At 56.3% G+C, this 20,686-nt stretch overlaps 1 protein-coding gene across 1 annotated transcript in view; it reads right to left on the bottom strand.

The window, feature by feature from the left end:
* Positions 1 to 20,686, bottom strand: part of SORCS2 (sortilin-related VPS10 domain containing receptor 2) — a 488,162-nt gene that overhangs the window by 33,422 nt on the left and 434,054 nt on the right. Inside the window, exons 10-12 of the mRNA XM_012656749.1 lie at positions 18,157 to 18,303; positions 12,214 to 12,316; positions 4,978 to 5,054 (exon numbers count right to left, since the gene is read on the bottom strand). Of these exons, the coding sequence (XP_012512203.1) occupies positions 4,978 to 5,054; positions 12,214 to 12,316; positions 18,157 to 18,303 (327 nt within the window). The remainder of the gene's footprint in view (positions 1 to 4,977; positions 5,055 to 12,213; positions 12,317 to 18,156; positions 18,304 to 20,686) is intronic.

Below are 20,686 nucleotides of genomic sequence, written 5' to 3' on the forward strand. Positions count from 1 at the left end.
GGCTCAGCTCAGACCTTGGTGCTTGTGGGGGCCCCTGGAGTATGTATGGAATGAATAAACGAATGAATGAACAAGTGAGTGAATGAATGAATGAATGACCACCAAGGCTTGAAGGGACAAAAGGCTGACCGGCCCAGACAGGGCTCACCCAGGAGCAGATACCTATGGTGGTCTCTCTGGCCTTCACACAGCCCGGGTGGGGTCCACTGTACAGATGTGGAAGCTGAGGCTGGGGGCGGTGAGGGTGTGCCAAGGCCTCGTAGCTGGTAGGGGGCAGAGCCGATGTGGCTCCTAAGTCACGCCAGGACGCGAGGGACCTCCACTAGCTCTCCAGTGAACATACATGTGTAGATGGCGAGCGTGTCTCCAGGCATGGCCCAGTGAGGGGCACTGCCATCCCCACCGCATCGCCCTCACCCTGCACCTCTCCTCCCAGGATGTGGCCCTGTTCGCCCTCCCGCCCTCGTCTGATCAGAGCCCCAGGCCGGTGCCTGCAGCAGGGACGCGGGGCAGCCCGGGAGATGGGAGACAGCCCCCTGGGCCCCCTCCTGCCAGCCCCTCCCCAGGGCCAGCAAGCTCACGGGTCTCGATCAGTCGCAGGAGACCTCTGCAGAGACGGCTTGGCCGAGCCTGCTGTGGGCAGCGAGGACATGGACACGCCCACCTGATCCGGGCTCTGGGGCCGGGGGGCAGTGGCTGCAGAGCGTGCGGAGACGTGGCACAGCTCGTGCTGGGTGAGGGACTGAATGGGCTCGGCCAGCTGCTCCCTGCCAGGTGCTGACGCGACAGGACAAGCTGGGGAGTCCCAGGCTCCAGGAAGACGGCTCTGGGACAGCTGGGGACACTCGTGGGGACGCTGTAAAGAGAGCTATTGGTGGCATCTTCTCCTGCATTCCAAGGCTGTCTTTGTTTGAATGTTGGATCCTCTGGGAGCAGTGGGAGGCTGGACATGGAGCAAAGCCCCGCATGGCAGGAACGTGGAACCTCAGCAGCCTGGTGGGTGCCAGCCAAGCCCTCGGCCCTGCTGTCAGGCAGGTCCCATCACCTGCATGCCCCTCAATCCCACCGGAACCTCCCAATGCCCCCCCTACAACATGGCCCTTAGAATCAAGTCCAAAGCCTTCACTCAGCTCCCCTCCTCCGCTACCAGCCACTCAGGAAGCCTTTCCCTGAACATGCCTCAGGCCCTTTGCACATGCCATTCCCCTGCCTGCAAAGCTCTTCCTCAGAGATTTCCACCTGCTCTCACAGTCTTGCTGGCATTTCCGTCTTTCCCTCTGCTCCTAGGAATTCTCCAGAAAACATTTTTGGCGTGAGTAGAGAACAGAGGCTCCTTACGAAAAACGGTGGAGAGCGAGCAGCTGTGTCCCAGAACCTTCCTTCCTCCCTCCCTCTCCCTTCCTGTTTGCAGTGGGAGTCTGTCAGGTCAGGCCAGCGCCAGAGAAGGCGGCCACCAAGACTGTCGCAGCTGAGCCCTCCCTGCTGAGTGGGGGCTGCTGTCCTCAGGGACCACCAGGACCCAGGCGGGCACCTTGCACGTGTGAGGGGGGCCAGGAGAGGGCTGGCTCCAGGTGCCCTGCAAAGGTGTGGGCCAGAATTGCTGAGAAAACCCGGAAAGGATTTGGATGTGTGTGAACTATGCTTTTAAACAAGGGGGGTAGAGGGGAGAGGGGAGGGGCAGGGTGGCCAGTGCCATGGTCGTCTTATTTAACAGTGGCCACACCCTGAGGATATTTCCCCATTTTCCAGAGGGTCAGAGACACACAGTCACCTGCCTGAGGCCACAGCTGGTCATGGTCGGCCCCCAGCACCAGCCTGGCCTGCTGCCCTGTGACAGACACTCATCAGAGGAGGCTGCAGTGGGGCTCCAGGCACGATGTGGGTGTTCCCCAGCTGCGCCCCAAGCGCGTGTGCTCCGCCGCCCACAGCCCTGTCTGCAGGGGGGCTGCTGTCCTCTGGCCCAACCACGAGCTCAGGAAAGTGGCTGGGATAAGCCACTGCCTAAGACCACATTGACAGAGGCCTCCTAGACAAGAAAGGTGACAGCCTGCAGATTTTAGGGCGTCAGAGGTGCAGAGTTTAGGGTACTGTGAGGAAGAACTGTCCTCGGTTCTCTTCCACGTCCATCCACCCATCCGACAGACCCAGTGTTACAGGCCCTCTCTGTTGGAAGTGCGGAGACAGATGCAGGCCTGGCTCCTAGGAATTCACGGCCTGGGGACAGATCCCACCGAGGCAGACCGTCCCCACATGGCAACTCACCCGCCCGCCGGGCAGCAGCAGCTAGAGAGCAGGGCCTCCGCCCTCGAGGCCCGTGTCAGCCTGGGCTCTGCCACAGCTCGGGGCCCAGCCCATGCTCTGGGGGCAAACGATGGGGTATTTAAAAGAAACTCCAGACTGGGTCAGCAGGCAGCCAAGGGAGGGATTCACAGGGCAGGTTGAGCCTGGGGGATTTAGGAGGTGCAAGGACATCGCAGGTGTGGGGAGGGGCAGCAGGTGCAGAGGCCTGGAGGTGACGGGAGGTGGGGCCAGGGAGCAGCACGTGCTGCAGCTGCAGCTTCCGGCACAGGAAGGGGCCCCAGGGCCGGCGGGCAGGTTGGAGGCAGGTGCGACACTCAAAGCTTAGCTGGGGAGAGAAAGCAACACACTCTCTTTGGGAGGAGTCCTGGGTGCCGGGGAGACGGATTTGAGGGGCAGAGGCCTGCTGGAGGCACCGCAATGATTCAGGAGGAAAATGAGTTCTGACACAAAGGGCTTCTCCTCCAGGACATGGCGAGCTCCGTGTCTGGGGGAATATTCCAGAGAAGCTAGGCCCCCTCGCCAAGAGGGACTCAGGATCCCAGGGCAGCTAAAGTCAGACTGGTCCCGTGAGGCTGTCCTGGGAAGCACCGATGGCCACCCTCTGAGGTGGCGCTGGGAGCTGAGCTGCTGCGTCGGCGTCTTTAAGGGAGACAGGCGGAGAACCCCAGGCACGGTGGGTGACAGGGAGGTGGGCTTCTCAGAGCCTGCTGTTCTGGAGCGTGATTTCCCTCAGGGGCTGAGCTGGTGCGTGCATGACCAAGGGCCCCTGCTGGGATACTCACACGCGTCCTTGCCACCTCCTCCCACAGGCACAGGCAGGAGGCCGTGGGCCGCAACTGCCGGGAAGGTGGCTGTGGTACCTGGGGGCCACCCGAGGGGACCCCAGGAGAATCAGCACCTGCTCTCTTGGCTGGGGACTCTGGACAAGGGGGTCCACGTTTCCCATCCCGCCAACTCCCACTGCTGTGGTTGTCCTTACCCTGACCGGCCCTGGGCACGCGGTCCTGCCCCCATTTCGCCATGTCTCTGCCTCCCACATGCTGAGCCAGGGGCTCCTGGAATGCTTTCCGACTTCGCAAAAAAATTGTGCAGGGACCTCATGTTTTTAAAAGGTTATGTCGATTGAACAAGATACACTCTGCCACTGGTGACTCACACTCTCCGTTCTGCTGCCCGACACAGCTCACACGCATCTCCGGCCGCGCGGGAGAGCCAGGGAGACCACCCCGAGCCCCGCATCTGGTCTGTCCCCTGCCTGGACGCCCTCTCTCCCTCCCCTGCCACCCCCCATTAAACTCCAAACCCAGCAGGACCATCTCCCCTACCTGGACACACACTCCCACCCCCCGCGCCCCTCACCCTGCACCCTGCCACCTTCTGGGGGGATGAAGCCCTGCGAGGCCCGGCGCACACTTGCAGACGTGAAACGTCCCCCGTTTCATCCTCACACTCCCAAGTTTGAAATCCAAGCAAATTGCTCAGCAAAAGTGACCTCGATGAACGTCTCACAATCAGCTCCTGCAACACTAGAAAACCTCTTGTTTCCCCTTGTCTGTTTAATCTAGTAAGGGGGGACTTCTCTGCTAAATGGACAGATGGTGACCTTTAAGAAACTTTAGATACGTTTCACTAGTTGTGGTGAAATAGAAATATTAAAATACAATAAATCTCTTTTGCCCTTTTCAAAATTCCTTGTTTCTTGCATATTTTTTTTAAAAAACGTCAAGGCCTTAAACCAAGCCTGCAGGCGGACGTCATAGCGATGGGGTTAACATAGCTGTCCAGAGTGCCGCCTGGAAGAGGGGCTGCACTGAGACACGCAGACACATAAAAAACTGACCCAAAACAAACCTTCTTATCTGGAAGGGGACGCACAAGGAGAGTGCAGGTCCTACGCTTAAGCGTTTAAAGGAGAAAAGGAGAAGCTGTCACTCCATGTCCTTCTCTCCTTGCCACCTGTGAGAGGTCGCCAACGTGGAGCGAGGCAGGGCCCTCTCCTGGGCTGCCGCTTGGTTCGGGCCCTGGAGCTGCCCCGACTGCACAGGTGTCTCCACGTGCGGGTGGCCAGCAGCACCGTCCCCTCCGGGTGGTCTGTGTCCCAGCCTCACGTGGGCTGCGCAGAGCCCACGGGAGCCCTGCACAGTGCTGTCCTCCTTTCCTCCTCCCCTTCTCAGGCCACACCGCTACATCCGATCGCCACTCCTCGATGTCCCCCAACCCAGGCTTGCCGCGGCCCCCGAATCTGCTGTCCCCCATGCTCTCTCCTGCTCTCTCCTTCTCTCTCCTGGCAGGTCCCCGCCAGGAACCTGGGCATCGCCCTGGCCCCAGGTTGACCCTGGCCTCTGCGTGACACCTCCTTCCCCTTCCATTCCATGGCATTTATGTGCTTTCTCAGGTGTTCATGGTGACACATCTGACTACGAAGATGTTTCTCGGGTCTGAAATTCCCCATCAACGGCCATCAAGAGAACAGCAGGACGGCAGGAGCCGCCGCCTGGACCTGCCTTTCAAACACAGAGATGCACTGTCTGCCACATGGCAACCTGGGCTCCAGCCATGTGGCTCAGAGCTTATCCCATGCAGCTTCCAGAAGGGAGGGGGTGATGGACAGATGCATCTCCTGGGAGTCCTGGCATGATGGGGTGGGAGGCACCAGGCACCTCCCGGCCACCTTACCTGCCGCCAGGTGTGCCCGCAGTCCGACGTGATATACATTTCTTCTTTGTACTCCACCAGCTGCGAGCCCAGGTTACCTGGTCCAAAAGAAAAGGGGCAGTGTTGCTCTCAGGATCAGACAGCTTTCCCAATGCCAAGGTCTGAGCCTGGAAAAATCCCCAAACAAGGGTGGCCTGTGCCCTGGTCCACATCTGCCACCACAGACCTGCTGTGCCTGCAATGCGTGGGCCCCGGTCCTGGTCGGTGCAGTAAAGGACCAACCTGCCCAAAGACAAGCAAGCTCAGCCGGCTCTGGCAGGGGCCCAGGTGCTTCAGAGAACCCACAGGTATGGTCCAAGGATCAGAGTGTGGAGCGGTGGTCAGAGACAAGTGGGCAGCATGGGCTCCCAGGAAGCCTGTTGAGCTTTAAGCCAGGGCAGTACATGGCTGAGTTTGGGTTTGGGGACAGCTTCCTGGAAGCTGGTGCAGGGGAAACCACAGGCAGGTCCAGGGAAGAGCAGGTGACACCCAGCAGGTGCTCACTGAATATCTGCTGAGCGGACATCTGGGAGGATAGTGAGGTGGGCACCAAACCAGCTAGGCAGCCTGGAGGCTCCGCCTAGTTTGGGTTCACCGAAGCCCCTGCACCAGGCTGGCTGGGCTGGTCATCAGCCTTGACTCTGTGGGTGGTGTGAGATGGGAAGAACTCCCACCCGGTATCTCAGCCAACTCCATCCATCTCACAGGTGGGGAAACTGAGCCCAGATGGGCTCCTATAAAAAGAACGATGGCCACGTATCAGAGCACAAGCCCCAGGAAAGTCAGGTAGCCTCCCGCAGTGGGCTTGAACAGGGACTTTCTGATGAGCCAGACTCAGCAGGCCTCCCAGCTCCCTGCTGCAGGGCCAGGACAGGGGTCCAGGTCTGCAGGATTACAAGGACCTCTGATGACAACACTGAAGCTGTTCTGGAGCCCCCAGAGGCCCCGGCCCTGGGTGACTTGTATGTCACTTGTCATTTGAAGCCTTATTTAGGTGGCACTCTCAGAAGAGTTTTATCCAGAGTCAAGTTTAGAAGTCATTAGAAAATTCCGAAGGAAATGGATTATCCTTAAATAGATGAGTTAAAGTGAGTTCTAAGCACAGTAGTAGAGTGTTTGTGTGCTTGTCTTCTTTTTTGAAGTCCATCCATCCATCCACCTATCCATATACTTACTCCTCCATTTATCTATTCACTCACCCATCCACCCGCCATCCATCCACCCACCCATCCATGCATCCACCGTCTTTTATTAGTCTGTTATCCATCCAACCAATCATCTCTCCATCCACCCACTTGTCTCTTAATTAGCTCCACCCACTCACTCATTCCTGCATTTATTCATTAGCATATCCAAGGGCCTGTTCTCTGCCCAGCCCTGTGCTAAGCTCTGGGGAGTCTAGGCTGATTGAACCAAGGCCTGGCCCCTAAGGGCCTCAACCTGGCAGGGGAAGGAGGGTCGAAGGGCTGTGCTATTGTACATAGAACCAGGACATTGGGCCCGTGAAGGACAATAACCAAGGAGAGACCCAAGCTGGGCCTTGGGAGACAGATGCGAGCTGGCCAAGGGCAAGGGCACAGGGCGTGTCTGGGCAGAGGCACGGAGGTGGGTGGGGGCGTGGCAGATGGGAAGGTGGCAGAGGGTCAGGTGTGGAACCTGGGCATCCCTATACCCATCCCTTTTGTGGGGCAAGGTACTGAGAAATGGCTGCTGAATGAATGAAACGAATGAGGTGAATGAATGAATGGAATGAGTGGGTACGGGGGAGAAGAGGAAGGGGCACCCTTTATACCCCGTTATTCCAGACGCCAGCAAACCCTCCAGGACACGCGCATCCCATGTGGGGGCTGCTGCTGCGTCCACACAAGGAGCCGGCACGTTTGCAGTTTGCAGTTTCGGTGGCGCAGATGTGTGTCTTTGAAGGGCGCTATCTGTTTTCCTTGCTCTGTCTGCCAAAGCTGTCAGGCTGCCAGTCACCCAGGCAGCGGGATGACGGGACTTCGCAAACACATCCGGCTGCGAGAGGATGGGCCTGTGGAGGGCGGAGGCTGACGGGCGGAGGCTGACAGCCGCAGTGTGCGAAGGGAAACAGGCCTGGAGTGGGGGTGGGTGACCTCCCCGCTCTGCTGTGCTGTTCCGGCCCCTCCGCCTGGCCCTGGGGCTGACAGAGTCTGGTGTACAGCAAGTACTTCGCCTACCCAATGAAAATACACTTTCCCCCTCCATCCTTCTCCGCCCTGCTGCCAGAAGAAGTGAGCAAAGCAGCAAAACACCCACCTGCCACATGGCCCGTCCTGGAGGGAGGAGGGCTGCGGGCCTGTGGACCCTGTGGCCGAGACTGCCCCTCCTGTTCTTGGGGGCTGCTACCGTGCTCCCACCTCCAGGGTGATGGGCGAGAGTCCGCAGGGCTGGCTCAGGCCCCTCTGCCAGGCAAAGGGCTTCTCGCCCTCACATCTGGACGCTGCCCTCCATTGACAGGCCTGGGCATGGGCCTGCCAATCTCAGAGGAAGGGACTGTTGTGGGCGGGGCGGGGCCGGCACTTGGCTCCTCCCCGGGGGCCCCTGGCCCAGGCCCACAGGGTTTTCCAGCAAAGCAGTCCGGGTGCTCCCAGCTCCCAATGTCCCCCTCAAGGTTTTCTCAGCTAAACGCTAAGGTTACCTCCGTCGGGGCCAGGGTCAGGGAAGTGTGTGCCAGCTTCCACTCTGTTGGGTCCTGAGGACTCATGTTTGGATGATGAGCCGGGATGCAGACCAGTGACAGGCAGACGGGCAGTGCTGCGGGGGAGGGTCTCTGTAACCACCGGGAGTACCCACCTGGCGTTGTCCACACATCACACCTGTGAGTGCTCACAGGCAGATGATCATCCCCATTTTACAGATGAAGAAACTGAGGGTCAGAGAGGCCTGCCCCAGACCACAGAGCCGGGAAAAGTCAGAGCAAAGATTGGCTCCAGGGCCCTCCGTGTTTCCCCCCCATCAGGGGCTTCCCACCTCCCCAGGAATTGTCAAGCTTCTTAGTGACAGATTCCTGGGTCCTGCTCCCAGGGGCTGGGATTTTTTGGCTTAGGGTGAGCCCCAGAGACCCCTCAGGGGATTCTGACCAGTGTGCGTGTTTGGAGGAGGTGGGAGTCAGAGGCCTGGCCGAGCAGGGAGGACGGCCCAGGAGAGCCAGGGGTGGGAACCAGCTGGGCACAGGTCATGCAGGGGCTGGAAAGACAGGCAAGTGGGAGCCCCCGAAGGTTGTGGAGCAGGAAGTGTTTATTCGCAGGAGGTTTAAATGCACACGAGGCCCCAAATCCCAGTCTACTGAAAGGAAGAAAGGACAAAGTTGCGAATTCAGGGTCTTTCAGACACCGTCACTCCAGCAAGGAGGTGCTGGGAGGGGACCAAACTTTCTGTCCCCTGACACGGTCAGGGAGAACGTGCCATGGGCATCTCGGCTCCAGCTGGGTTTCCTGCAGGTCAGTGTGGCGGACTCTGTACCCGGTGGTCAGACACCAGAGTCCCTATCTTTGCTTCTTGAATCTGTCCCTCCTCTTCCTGATTGGGTTCATGGCCCCGCTTTCTGGATCCCTCTGCAGGCCTGCCCCTGTGGACTGGACCTGAGGACAGGGCCCCCCCGCCGTCTACTCCCACCGCAGGGGCGTGTGCTCTACCTCCCGGTGCCGCCCTCTTGCACCTCCACGCCTCGCACGCTTGCCAGCTCGTCTGCCAGTCCCATCCCAAACCCCAGGGTGGAATCAAGGCCCATATCCTATGTCCCTTTGTGCCCTGAACATCCTTAAGGGGCAGAGCCTCATCTCTCTGCATCTCCAGGACCCTGGCAGGGGGCCTGGCATGGGGGTGGGGGCGTCCGGCAACTATTCAAGTGCAAGGACGACCCAGACACACCTGAATTTGACGCTTCTGCCTCACCCCGGCCTCATCTTACAGTGGGGGGTTTGTCCTCTCCTTTTGCAGACGAGGAGACTGAGGCTCAGAGAAGTCCAGTGAAATGCCCAAAGTCCTACAGCTGGGAGGTGGCAGTACCTGGGCTTGCAGCTCTCACCCACCTGCCTCCGAGGAGGGCAGGGGAGTGACCCCGGGAAACATGCACCCACCACCCCCAGCTGCCTCTGGCAGTGCAGTCACACGGCCGCAGCCTATGCCAGGGCAGGCGCCACATTGGGCAGGGGAGCGTGGAGCCAGCTCCCACTCGGCCTCTGCTCCTTAGATCCCCAGCCCCCAGGTGATGAGGAAAACCCCCATCTGTTACTTGGCACATCAGCCACCTGAGACCCCCACCCCTCACAGAAGACCAGCATCAGCATAATACTAACCTATTACCTGGCCCATCAACTACTCTATTACCTGGTCCATCAGCATAACACTAAATCTATTATCTGACACATCAACTAACCTATTACCTGGCGGGCATTAGCCACCTGACACCCTACCCCCACATCACCACAACTTAATAAAAATGGGAAAAATCAGGTAGATGGGGCTCAGAATTTGGTGGCGAGGCCCCTGAGCCCGCCAGCGAATAAACTTCGATTCTCCGACTCTCCGTGTGCCGCTTGGTTTGTGCTCGGGACCACCTGCTGTAACACTTGCTGAAACACAGGGAGATTCCCTTCTCCTGCCGCAGAGCTCAGGAGAGCAGGATGAAAACATTTACACATCAGTTGGCCCACGTTGCCTGGATGGCTCCACCTTAGAGGAAGGCCCTGGCCACGATTGAACAGGAGCAGAATGAAATGTAAATGTAGCATCTTGCCCTTGCAGGGAGGCTGCAGCTGCAGAGCGGGGTGGGATGGCCACGATTCAGGGATGCGCACAGGGCTCTTGGGTCCAGTACGCTCATTCTGGGCTTGCAAGGACTTTGGAAACTGACAGGCGATGAGCTATGTGAACTAAAATGAAAACTTAAGCCCTTGGCTGACTGAGTGGATCCCCTGTTGGCCAAGAGGACCCAAGAAATTCCCTAAAGCTGAGTTGCTGGCCATGAGAAGGGAGGTCAGACACGCCCCCTCAGGCCCCCTCCCTTCGTGGAGATGTCCTTTGTGACTCACTGACAGGCCTCAGGCCATGCAAGACAAAGCTTGGACCACACCCACAGGTCTTCAATTTACTTAACAGCTCACTTGAGTCTGGGTAAATGTCCGGTAAATGTTAGGCAGCTTGTTTCTGATTAACAGACTTCCTTCTCTTAACTTAAAACATTCCAAAACTTTAGACAAAGCTTCATTTCTTTAACTAATTACAAATCAAAGAATCTTTAAGCCCACCTATAACTGTAACCCCCTGCTTTGAGATGTCCTTCCTTTTCAGGCTAAACTGATGTACGCCTTCCATGGATTGACTTTTGACTTTTTGTGTAAGTCCTGCCTCCCTGAAATGTATACAATCACGCTGTGACCCAACTGTGCTCTAGGCTTCTTGGGTGTGGCTCTCCGGGCCATGGTCACACATATTCAGCTCAGAATAAATCTTTAAATTATTTTACAGAGTTTGAGTTTTTTTCCGTTAACAACTTCATTGAAATCGATGCAGATGTGCAGAATGTTCACTGATCAATGCGACCACCAGGCAGATGCCGTCCACCCCGGCTGACACTGACTGGGAAGGACCCCAGGCACGGGGCGCATACGGGGAACCCCAGAAGTGGAAGGTGTTATACTTTCAATCCTCTCTCACCAGTGGTATCACTACCCTTCTGTAAAGCCCCACACTCTTGGGATAACGACAACATGCCTCCTCCCGACAGGCAAGGTCTCCACGGTCAGAAACCCACATCATTTTGGGCTCTTCATCCCCCAGGCAACCTGTGTGCTGGTTCAGTCATTTTGAATACCCATGTTCCCTCTTCTGCCCAGAAGGCCATCCTGCCATCTCAGCGTGGCCATTCATTCACTCATTTGTTCATTCACTCACTCATTCATAAAGAGCCGTGGAGGGCCCACCCTGGGCCAGGCCTCGGCCTTGGTGCTGGGACATGGTGAAGGGTGGGATGTGGCATTCAGCTCAGAGTCTGAGGTCCAAATCCAGCCAGTGCTTGGCCCTCAGACACACAGCCACCCCCACCAGGTTGCAGATGGTGCTGGGGCCAACTAGGAACAGGGTCCTGGGATCAGAAGGCCATGAGCTCTGGACCATGTCTGTATCATCTGTGCTCTGTGATGGGCAGTGGACACTGCCTCTCTGTCATTTACCCCAGCTGCAAAGTGGTCATGCAAAGTTTTGTCTGGCTCTCCACATGCCAGCCAAGTGACCTCAGACAAGTGGCCCTTCTTGGTATTTGAGTGACCCTTATAACTCAAATAAAGGTGGCATTACTCAATCCCTGAAGAAGGTTCTAGGTTAGTGGGGGAGAAATACACATATGCAAATTATAATTCTGGTTTTGTAAAAAATGACAGTTGTATATGTGCCTCTCTTTCTCACTAAACTAGAACTTTCCTCAGGGGCCAATAAATGTCAGTCATGATACAAATCATCCATCCATCCATCCATCCATTATCCATCTATCCATCCATCCATCCATCCATCAATATATGCATCCATCTATCCATTCATTCATCCATCATTCCTCATCCATCCATCCATCTATCCACCATCTATCCATGCATCCATTCATCCATCATCCATCCATCCATCCATCATCCATCCATCCATCCATCAATATATGCATCCATCTATCCATTCATTCATCCATCATTCACCATCCATCCATCTATCCATGCATCCATTCATCTATCATCCATCATCCATCCATCCATCATCCATCAATACATGCATCCATCTATCCATCCATTCATCCATCATTCCTCATCCATCCATCCATCTATCCACCATCTATCCATGCATCCATTCATCTATCATCTATCATCCATCCATCATCCATCCATCCATCCATCAATATATGCATCCATCTATCCATTCATTCATCCATCATTCACCATCCATCCATCTATCCATGCATCCATTCATCTATCATCCATCCATCCATCCATTCATCCACCTTTCCATCTAGCCATTCTTCTATTCATCCAATGCACATTATATGCCCACTCTGGGTTATGCATTCACTCTTCAGAATTTGTCATGAGAGCTGAGCTTCCTGGAGATGTGGTGGCACTGCCTCTCATGAACACATCATGGCCCCAGGCCCATGGCCATCAAGCTACCCTTGGGCTATATATCACCTGCCAGCTGACTATGATGGCAGCCACCTACCTGCACCCATGATGAGGCCTGGGGCAGTGTCCTTGGTGTGCACAGTGCCTGATACATAGGGATTGTCAGCCCAGCGCAGATGCAGGTGCAGGTGGCAGTCTGGCTGCAAAGAGGAGAGAAGAAACAACGGTCAGCACTTGGGTAGGAGTGTTCTTAGGAAGACTAGGCCTGAGGTCAAACCTTCCCCTTGGCTTTTGGGTGAGAAGGCAGACCTGGGAGTGTCTTGGAGGAGTGGATGGAGGGTGGGAAGAAGGCTTGGAGGCTGACCATGAGGTGAAGGGCAGCTTTGCCCAATGGCCTGGGAGGGATGGGAGGTGGTCGAGGGTGTTTGAGGCAACCAGGAGGGTCGGGGGGTTCTCTGGTCCAGATCAGGGGCCCTGTGGCATCTGGTATGGTGCCCCTGCTCATGGATGCAGCAAGTGGGGCTCCTCTCAGGGAGGGCTCATGGGTCCCGGCAGGTGGGCTTCCCAATATGGCTCCTGCGTGCAGTGCTGGGCTGAGGGACATGATTCCTGGAGCCTGCACAGCCCAAGCTCATGCTCACTTGTCCAGCCACCCAGTACCTTTACTGGGAGCCTCTACGTGACCACAGTAGGCTGGGCAGCAAAGGAGAGCTGTGGACACCCCACAGACCCTCCCCACCTTGAGAGGCAGAGGGGTGAGTTAGTGTCCTAGAGCTGTGGGGGGCTGGCTCTGGTGACCCCATTTCTTCTCTGCCCTCTCTGGCAGCCTGAGATGCTGAGTCTCAGACGCCGAGCCCACCTGGGTGACCCAGGAGCCCCACCAGAGACTCCCCCTAACCAGCAATGCCAAAAAGCTTGCAGGGTAATGATCCTGGGGTCAGCCTTCCTGGCCTCCCCAGGTCAGGGAGTTCCATGGGACAAAGTGAGATGGGCAGTCCCCAGGCCTGGTCACAGAAAGGGCAGGGCCTGCAGTCCTTGCACCTCCTCTTCATGGCTCTTGGCGTCTTTCTCTGTGGGCTGGGGCAATACCTTTGCTTCACAGGGCTGCTGAATTAACATGGGGCTGCCTCTGGTGAGAGTCTGTGTCCAGCCTGCCCTGGACAGGGTGCTGCCTAACGGCTCAGTTATAATAAAGGTGAACATTTTCTTTGCCCTCTTTTATTTATTTATTTTTTCTGGTAAAAATCTCCGGTTTAGAAATACCCTAGAATTGGGAGCCCACAGGTACAGATTTCAACTTAGGAGGTGCCACTAATTCACTGGCAACTTTAGGCCCCGGTTTTCTCACCTGTAAAACGGAGACTGTGGTGCCTGCTGCCCACATCCTGTGTGAGATCATTCCAGAACCCCACTACAATATTATGGCATCTGCTCTATCCGAGAGACATTCTCTGTCTTCATTTGATGTTTTTATAACACTTTCATCTGGCCCATGAGCTGTGTTTTATATAGATTATCCTAAATTAAAAATTAAGCTGCTCAGTAAATTGAATATTGATCTGGACTGGACGCCTCCAGGAGGCATCCCCAGTTGACGGTCGGGCTGCATCTGTCTACACTGAGGCTTTAAAGACGTACTGGCTGCACTGCATATTGCACGCTTCCTTCCACGTGTGACGCCCAGAGCAGGGACATCTGCAGAGACAGCAGGCAGACAAGCGGTTGCCAGGGCTGGGGGCGATGGGGGTACCGGGATAGCTAAGGGTCTGGGTTCTTCTGGGTGACGAAAATGTACTGAAATGGACGGGGCCAATGGCTGCACAAGTCTGTGAATATACTGCAAACCATCGAGCTGCACACTTTAAAGGGTGACCTGTGTGGTATGTGAGTGATAGCTCAATAAAGCTATTAAAAACCAAGAAAAAGAAATAAAAAGTGACAAATTTAGCCAAAGGAAGGCCCTGTGCCTGTTGCAGAGTCACACTCCTGCAGGTGACTGGGGGACTGGAGGCCATCCCCAGGGCAGCCCAGGGGCCCTGTGCTGAAGATGACAGGACCCCGGGGGGCAAGGGCCTGGTCTCTGTGTCACCCCAGGAGAGCCCTCCCCTCCAGGAACACTTGGGTTGAACAGGGATGGACCAGCCCCACTGAAGACCCGTGAACTGTTACGACATCATCTGCTCCAACAGAGGTTTCTGATTTCTAGGACTGGAAGGCAGATCGGTGAGTTAACAACTTTGGTGGGACCGTTCAGTCCTGTCCCCTGCCCACCCAGACAGACCAGGCAGAAAGGGGAAGGGGTGTGCGGGAGAGGCAGAGCCCTGTGATCTCGGTGGAGGGGGATCCTTGCTGCAGAAGGAAGCTCCAGGCAGGAGGAGCCTCGGCAGGGGCTCAGCCCACTTTGGTGCACCAGGCTTCCTGGAGGGCCAGGTGGGGCCGGGAGGGACCAGGGCTCATGGGCTGGTCTCTGCCAACCTTGTCCACTCCCTGATGAGCTGGCACATCGGACCATTTTCTGAGCTTGCAGTGGGCACAGCCAAGTTAGCGGGCACTGCCTTGCGGACCCTGGCTGCCTCCTCCTGCCCTGGCCGCTGGTGGTCTGTCCAGGTTGTTTGTTGGGCCAGAGGCGGAACACCCCACAGGGCTGCCTGTGGTCAGCTGTGGTCCACAGGCCTCTGGCAAACGCAGCAGCGCTGCAGTGCCCTTTGCATTCCCCTTGGGGCCTGCTGACGGCCACACCAATGTCCTCCCTCTGGCTAGTGGAGCAGCTGCAGGTGCTCTGCTGGTGCCTGACAGCTGGAGACCAGGCCACACGCGTCCCAAGCAAGGCTGGGCTGAGCAATGCAGGGAAACGCAAGCCAGGCGGGCCTGGAGGTGCTGCCCCACAGGGCACATAGATGCCCTGCGACGGGGGCAGAATAGCATCAGAACTCCAGAGCGCCCCTTGGGTGCGCACTGGCAGAGATGGGAAGTCCTCCGAGGCCACCCAGCATGAGGACAGCCACGTGACAGCCCAGTCCTGACAGAGGTGAGTCTCGGTACTCCAGGGCTGGGTGGGCGGGGAGGGGAGGCCCGCGCTGCCCCAAGACGCCCCCTTCTCTGCTCCTTTGGTACACATGGGCCAGCAGGGCTCTAAAGAAGGGCACAAAGTGTCCAGCAAGTCATCAGACCTGTCGGATGGACAGAGAGGGCAGGAGCCTACCGTCAGCCCACCTGGATGCCCGACTCCTGCCTCAGCCCCGAGTCTAAGAAGAGTTTTCGTAGGCTACAAAATGAATCAGTTTCTAGTCTGAATTCGAGATGAAAACAAATTCAAAACCATCTTCCAATTAAGGTGGATCACCCTAAAACAGATCTGATCCTACCACTCACCTATTAAAAATGCCCCTTCATTTCCCCATTGCTGGAAGGAGATGTCCCCAGACAGGGAGCTGACTGAACAGGCTGGGAAAAGATTCGTGACCATGACCCAGAGTTAAAAGAAAAACAGAAGGCTGAAAAATTACATGTGCATTAGGATCCCAACGATGACCTTTTAACATGTGTATGAGCTAAAAGATTGTAAAGAAAAATACCCGATTATTGTCACTTCTGGGTGGTGTGATTATAGTTGGACCCTATTTCCCTATCTACATATTTCTTATTTTCCAAGTATTCTGTCATCAGCAGGCATCACTTTTATGATGAGAAATAAACCCTCAGATGCTATTTGCCCTGTTCACTGAGAGGACGTGTGGCCGAGTCAGAGAGGTCTCTGTGCATGGCCAAGCGTGTCCCAGCCTTGCATTTACCCCTTCGCGGCGCCGCGGCCACACGCGCAGGACGACGGCCTCCCGCCCCCGAGGCTTTCCCTCTGCATCGGCGAGCCCTGGTGGCCTGTGCACTCTGCTCCCCACGGTCTTCGTCTCCGCAGGCCGCCTGGGGCTGTGCACTCACCAGTTTGCTCCTGTCTTTATTATTTTAAAGTCGGGACATAAATCTCAGAGGTTATCTCCTCACTGAGCTGCGTAATTGCAGACAAGAATCTATTCTTAGCAAAAACTTGCTTTGACAGATTAATATGGCTTTACTTTGCTGGCGATGATACAAAAATTAGCCCTTTCACAGCAATTCTGTTCTCGGAAGGGTTTTTACAAACAGCAGGTAATTACTTCCCTGCGCAGGTCGCCAGGTGTTATCACCCTCCACTACTGGCAGGAGGGGCCTTGTGCGGGCACCTCAGTGGCAGCTCAGGCCTGGGCGGAGCATGCGGCTCTCTGTGTCTGGGGGGCAGGCAGGGCCGCTGTCCTGGAGGCACAGAGCCCCGCCCAGGCCTCAGGGGTCAGGGCCCTCAGTGTGGGTGCAGGAGCTGACTCTGCCCATCTGTCACTGCAGGGGCCCCCGTGGGCCCCCCATTTTCTGATTCTACCAGACAGAATCCCAGCAAGGCAGGGATTGTTTTCTGTTACGTTGACTGGTGTATCTGAACACCCAGAAGAGTGCCTGGCAGGCAGCAGGTGCTCATGTGTATGTGTTGAATGAGTAACGCTGTGAAATAGGCACTGCTATTCTTTCTATCATACGCATGAGGAAACTGAGGCAGTATGACGGATGGATTCAGGGGTCCCCAATGTGCAGTCCTGCCTTTGGGGCTTACAGTTGACAGTGGGAAACAGAGAAGCAAGTATGCCCAGTGAAGTCTTCTCAGTGGAGGGGACATGTGGGTAGGGTATTCAGGTATCAGCAGGAGTTTGCTGGATGAGGAAAAGGGAAAGGCCTGCTATCTCTGTGCCAGGGATAGGTGGGTCCCTGTAGTATTTCATTTCATGCTCACCACAATGTCACAGGGATTTTTATCTTCTTCCCCCTCCTTTACATCAGAGGCTTAGAGGCATTGGTTGACTTGGCCAAGATAGTACAGTCAGTGGGGAAGCTGAGACTGTAGCTCTGTGTAGTTCCAGTTCTGGACTCTTCCCCCACCCTGAGTGGCCCAATGCCTGGGGACGATTAGGATGCTTGTGGTGGTGAGCTCCCTGTGGCATGCAAGGAGAGAGGCCCTGGAGAGGCCATGTCCGAGGTCAAGGGGGTGGGGGAGAGGGAGTGAGAAGCCTGGCCAGACTCCCATGGCCCACTCAGCCCTTTCCTGCCTGCAGCTGCTGGTCACTGAGTGTTACTAAGACAGGGCCTCTTAGAGAGCCACCCTTCTACTCTCACCAGCATGAGCCTGTGTGCCACCTGGGTCCCTGGTAGCCATGCAAGAGCTAGGGGAAGTCCCCACCACTTTGGGAAACCCCTTCCCCCTTCCCTCTATAGGTGGCCAAGGGACTCAGGCAGTCTACACCTGTATTCATGTAGAAAGGTAGCCCTGGGACCAGCTTTGGTGCTCATGACACTTGGGCTTTGGCCCAGTTCTGCCACTTGCTATGATGGTACCTTGCCTTTGGTGGCAGATTAGAAATATCCACTCCCTACCCCTTACCTCCATGGGCAGAGTGTACTTCCCTGGTCCTTGATGTTGGCTGATGAGATCTACCAGATATAACACAAGGAGGCTTGGAATGTGCTTGCCTGTTTCTATTTATCCCCTTGTACCTCTGCTGTCACATGAGAACTGGGCTGGTCCCAGGAGGAGGAGGCAAGATATACAGAGCTGAGGCCAGTCTAGAGCAGTTAATTCCCAGACACGTGAGCAAGCCCAGCCCAGTAGAACCACCCGGCTGAACCCAGCCAGGATCAGTAGAACCACCTGGCTAAATCCAGCCAAGAACAGCAGAGCCCCCCAACTGAGCACCCTCAGATCTGGAGTAACTGTGTTTGGGGTGGTTTATGACTCAGAAATTTTGTAAAAGTGAACTGATACACGTCTCTCTCTGACTTCCAGTTAACTCTCTGTAAACAAGAAGTTACACTTAACCCTTTCCACCTCACCCAGCAGCAGCAGGTGGTTCATGTATCTCTGATGGTCGTTCTCAGACATCACCACCTCTGACCTTCTGGATTCCTGCAGTAATGTCTTATGTCCACCCCATGGGAGGTGTGTGATGTGAGCAGAGGTACTTACAGGCTTACAGTTGGTGGGTTTTCCATTCATATCCATGCTGGGTGGTCGCAGGTAATCCCAGTCTCGGCCCTTGTTGTAGGTTATAAGCGTCATCACCTTCCCATCAATTTTTTGATTTGCCAGAAAGACTCCTTTCACCCCTCTGACCTGGGACAAAAATGCAAGAAGGATTTTAACCCTACCCTGGAGCTCTCATGCCTGAGTATCCACCGTGCTCCAGCCCCACACTGAGCGCTCTGCACACACGGCCTCATTTCACCCTCACAACGGCCTTGCAGCCGCGGCATGTTCTGGAGGTGAGTGAGGCTCAGAGGGGCCGGGGACCCAAGACCCTGCCCCAGCTGCCGCAGCAAGCTAATTCCGCCTGGCTTCATGGCCTGAGTGATATTTACGACCTGGGCTGTCCTCCCAGGTCCCAACGCCAAACCGCAGATGGCGAGGGGTGCGTCAGTCACCCGTCCTCGCCCAGGGCTTCCGGCTCAGAGCTCAGAATCCCCCACACTGCCTGTTTCTCTTGCACCCACAGGCCCTGGCTTTCCTCTGGGGACCCCCTCAGCTCAGCCCCCATTCAAAATAGCAAGGACTGAGGACGGGAGGGCCACGCTGACCCCAGCATGCCCTGGGCAGGGTCCGCTTTGCCTTCATTGCTCAGGGCTGACCTCACTCCCCAGACACTGCTCCCTCTGCGGGGACCGCAGCTGCTGTGGCTGGGATAGGGCAGAGTGTGTGCATATGTGTGAGTGTATGAGCATGTGTGTGTGCTTGTGTGTATGTGTGTGCGTGTGAGCATGTGTGCCTTGTGTGTGAGAGCATGTGTGTGTGAGAGTGAGCATGTGTGTGTGTAGAGGATAAGGGTGTGTGAGTGTGAGCATGCGTGTATGAGTGTGTGTGTATGTATGAGTGTGTGTGCGCGTGCTTGTTGGCTATAGACCGCTGGGTGGGTCCCTCCGTGCAGGACTTTGGACCAGCCACAAACCCACCGGGCGGCCGCGCCTCCTTTGCCTGTCTGGAGACAGCGGAAGCCCACACCGGCAGGGATGCTCTGAAAGTCTTGTGTCTCACCAGCACCCAAAGCCCCTGCAAGGCAGGCAAGAGAAGGGCACCAGTGCTTGGTCGAGCCGCCTTCCCGACATCCTGGGGGCAGTGCAATGGCGATGTGCCCCGTGATGGCTGGTTTTATTTGGTGATTGCTGTTTTCTATCTCAGCTGGGTCCCCGTGAAAACACATGGCAATAAATAACGTGGATCCCTCCTGTCCCGGGCAGACCAGCGGTTACCGGCCAAGCCCCGGGGGAGGGGTCGGAGGGGGTCCGGCTGGCTGAGCATCAGCTCCGAGAATCGACAGGGCTTTGTGTAACTGCCGCTCCGTGGCTGTCTTCATTCTCTGTGGCTGCTATAAAACATTACCACAAATAGGGTGGCTTAAAACAGCAGAAATTTATTCTCTTGGAGGCTGGAGTCCAAAATCAAGGCTTCGCAGGGCCATGCTCCCTCTGCACGCTCTGGGGGAGGGTCCCTCCTGCCTCTCCCAGCACCCGGCGGCTCCTGGCCTTCCTCGGCTTGTGGCCGCACCTCTGCCTCCTTTTCTGCGGCTGAGGCTCCTCCTCTGTCTCTTGTGCGGACGTGAGGGCTGGACTCAGAGTCCACCAGGATAATTCAGGGTGATTGCAGCTCAAGCCTTTCACTTAATTATGCTGCGAAGGTCCCTTTTCAATAAGGTCCCACAGCAGGGCCTGGGTACAAGGACGTGGCAGGCCTTTTGGGGGGCCGCCATTCGGCCCAAGGCAATGCCTGTCTCCCAACCGTGACCGGGGATCCTCAGAGGCGGGGGACGGGGCTCTGTGCCCTGACTCCCCACTTCAAATCCAAGCTCAGGCGCGGAGAGGAGCCCGAGAAAGCTTGCTGTCTTGCCTTGAAGCCAGGTGTGCCCTGCAGAGGGACAGGCCTCCACGGACGCCTCGAAGTGCTGGCCTTCCAAGGCAGTACTTGCCAGCGACATCTGGAACAAATGTTTTTGCTGGATTTGCTACTGGGTGCACAATAACCATGACAGTAACAGCACCGGCCGCGCGCAGCAGACCTCAGGTGCCGGGGGCCACACCAGGCCCTCCGCATGTTATACCTAATCCCCAGAAGAGGCAAGTGCTGGGGACAAAAAGTTGTGCTGTTCTCCCCGTCTAATAGGACTGATGTCTGAATCCTCACAGCAACCCTGGGAGGAAGGTACTACTACCATCCTTGTTTCACATGGGGAAGCACAGGGAGGTTAAGTAAGCTGCCTAAGGCCACACAGCAAACAAATACCAGAACATGGACATGAACCCAGGCAGTAAGGCTCCAGAGTTGGGCCTGTATCCACCAGCCTGATTCCTTTTTGATGGATCTCGGGAAAGCGATGTCACTTGCGAGGGCCCCCAGCTAGAGCTGCCTTTGGACCTGGCCATCATCAGTCTCTTTCTGTTCCTCATTCCTCTTCCCTCGTGGGCTTGGCGCACAGATCTGTGCTGCTCCCTGCTTCCTCCCCTGGCTA

Source organism: Propithecus coquereli, unplaced genomic scaffold (assembly GCF_000956105.1).
Source record: "Propithecus coquereli isolate 6110/MARCELLA unplaced genomic scaffold, Pcoq_1.0 Scaffold518, whole genome shotgun sequence".
Taxonomy (NCBI): domain Eukaryota; kingdom Metazoa; phylum Chordata; class Mammalia; order Primates; family Indriidae; genus Propithecus; species Propithecus coquereli.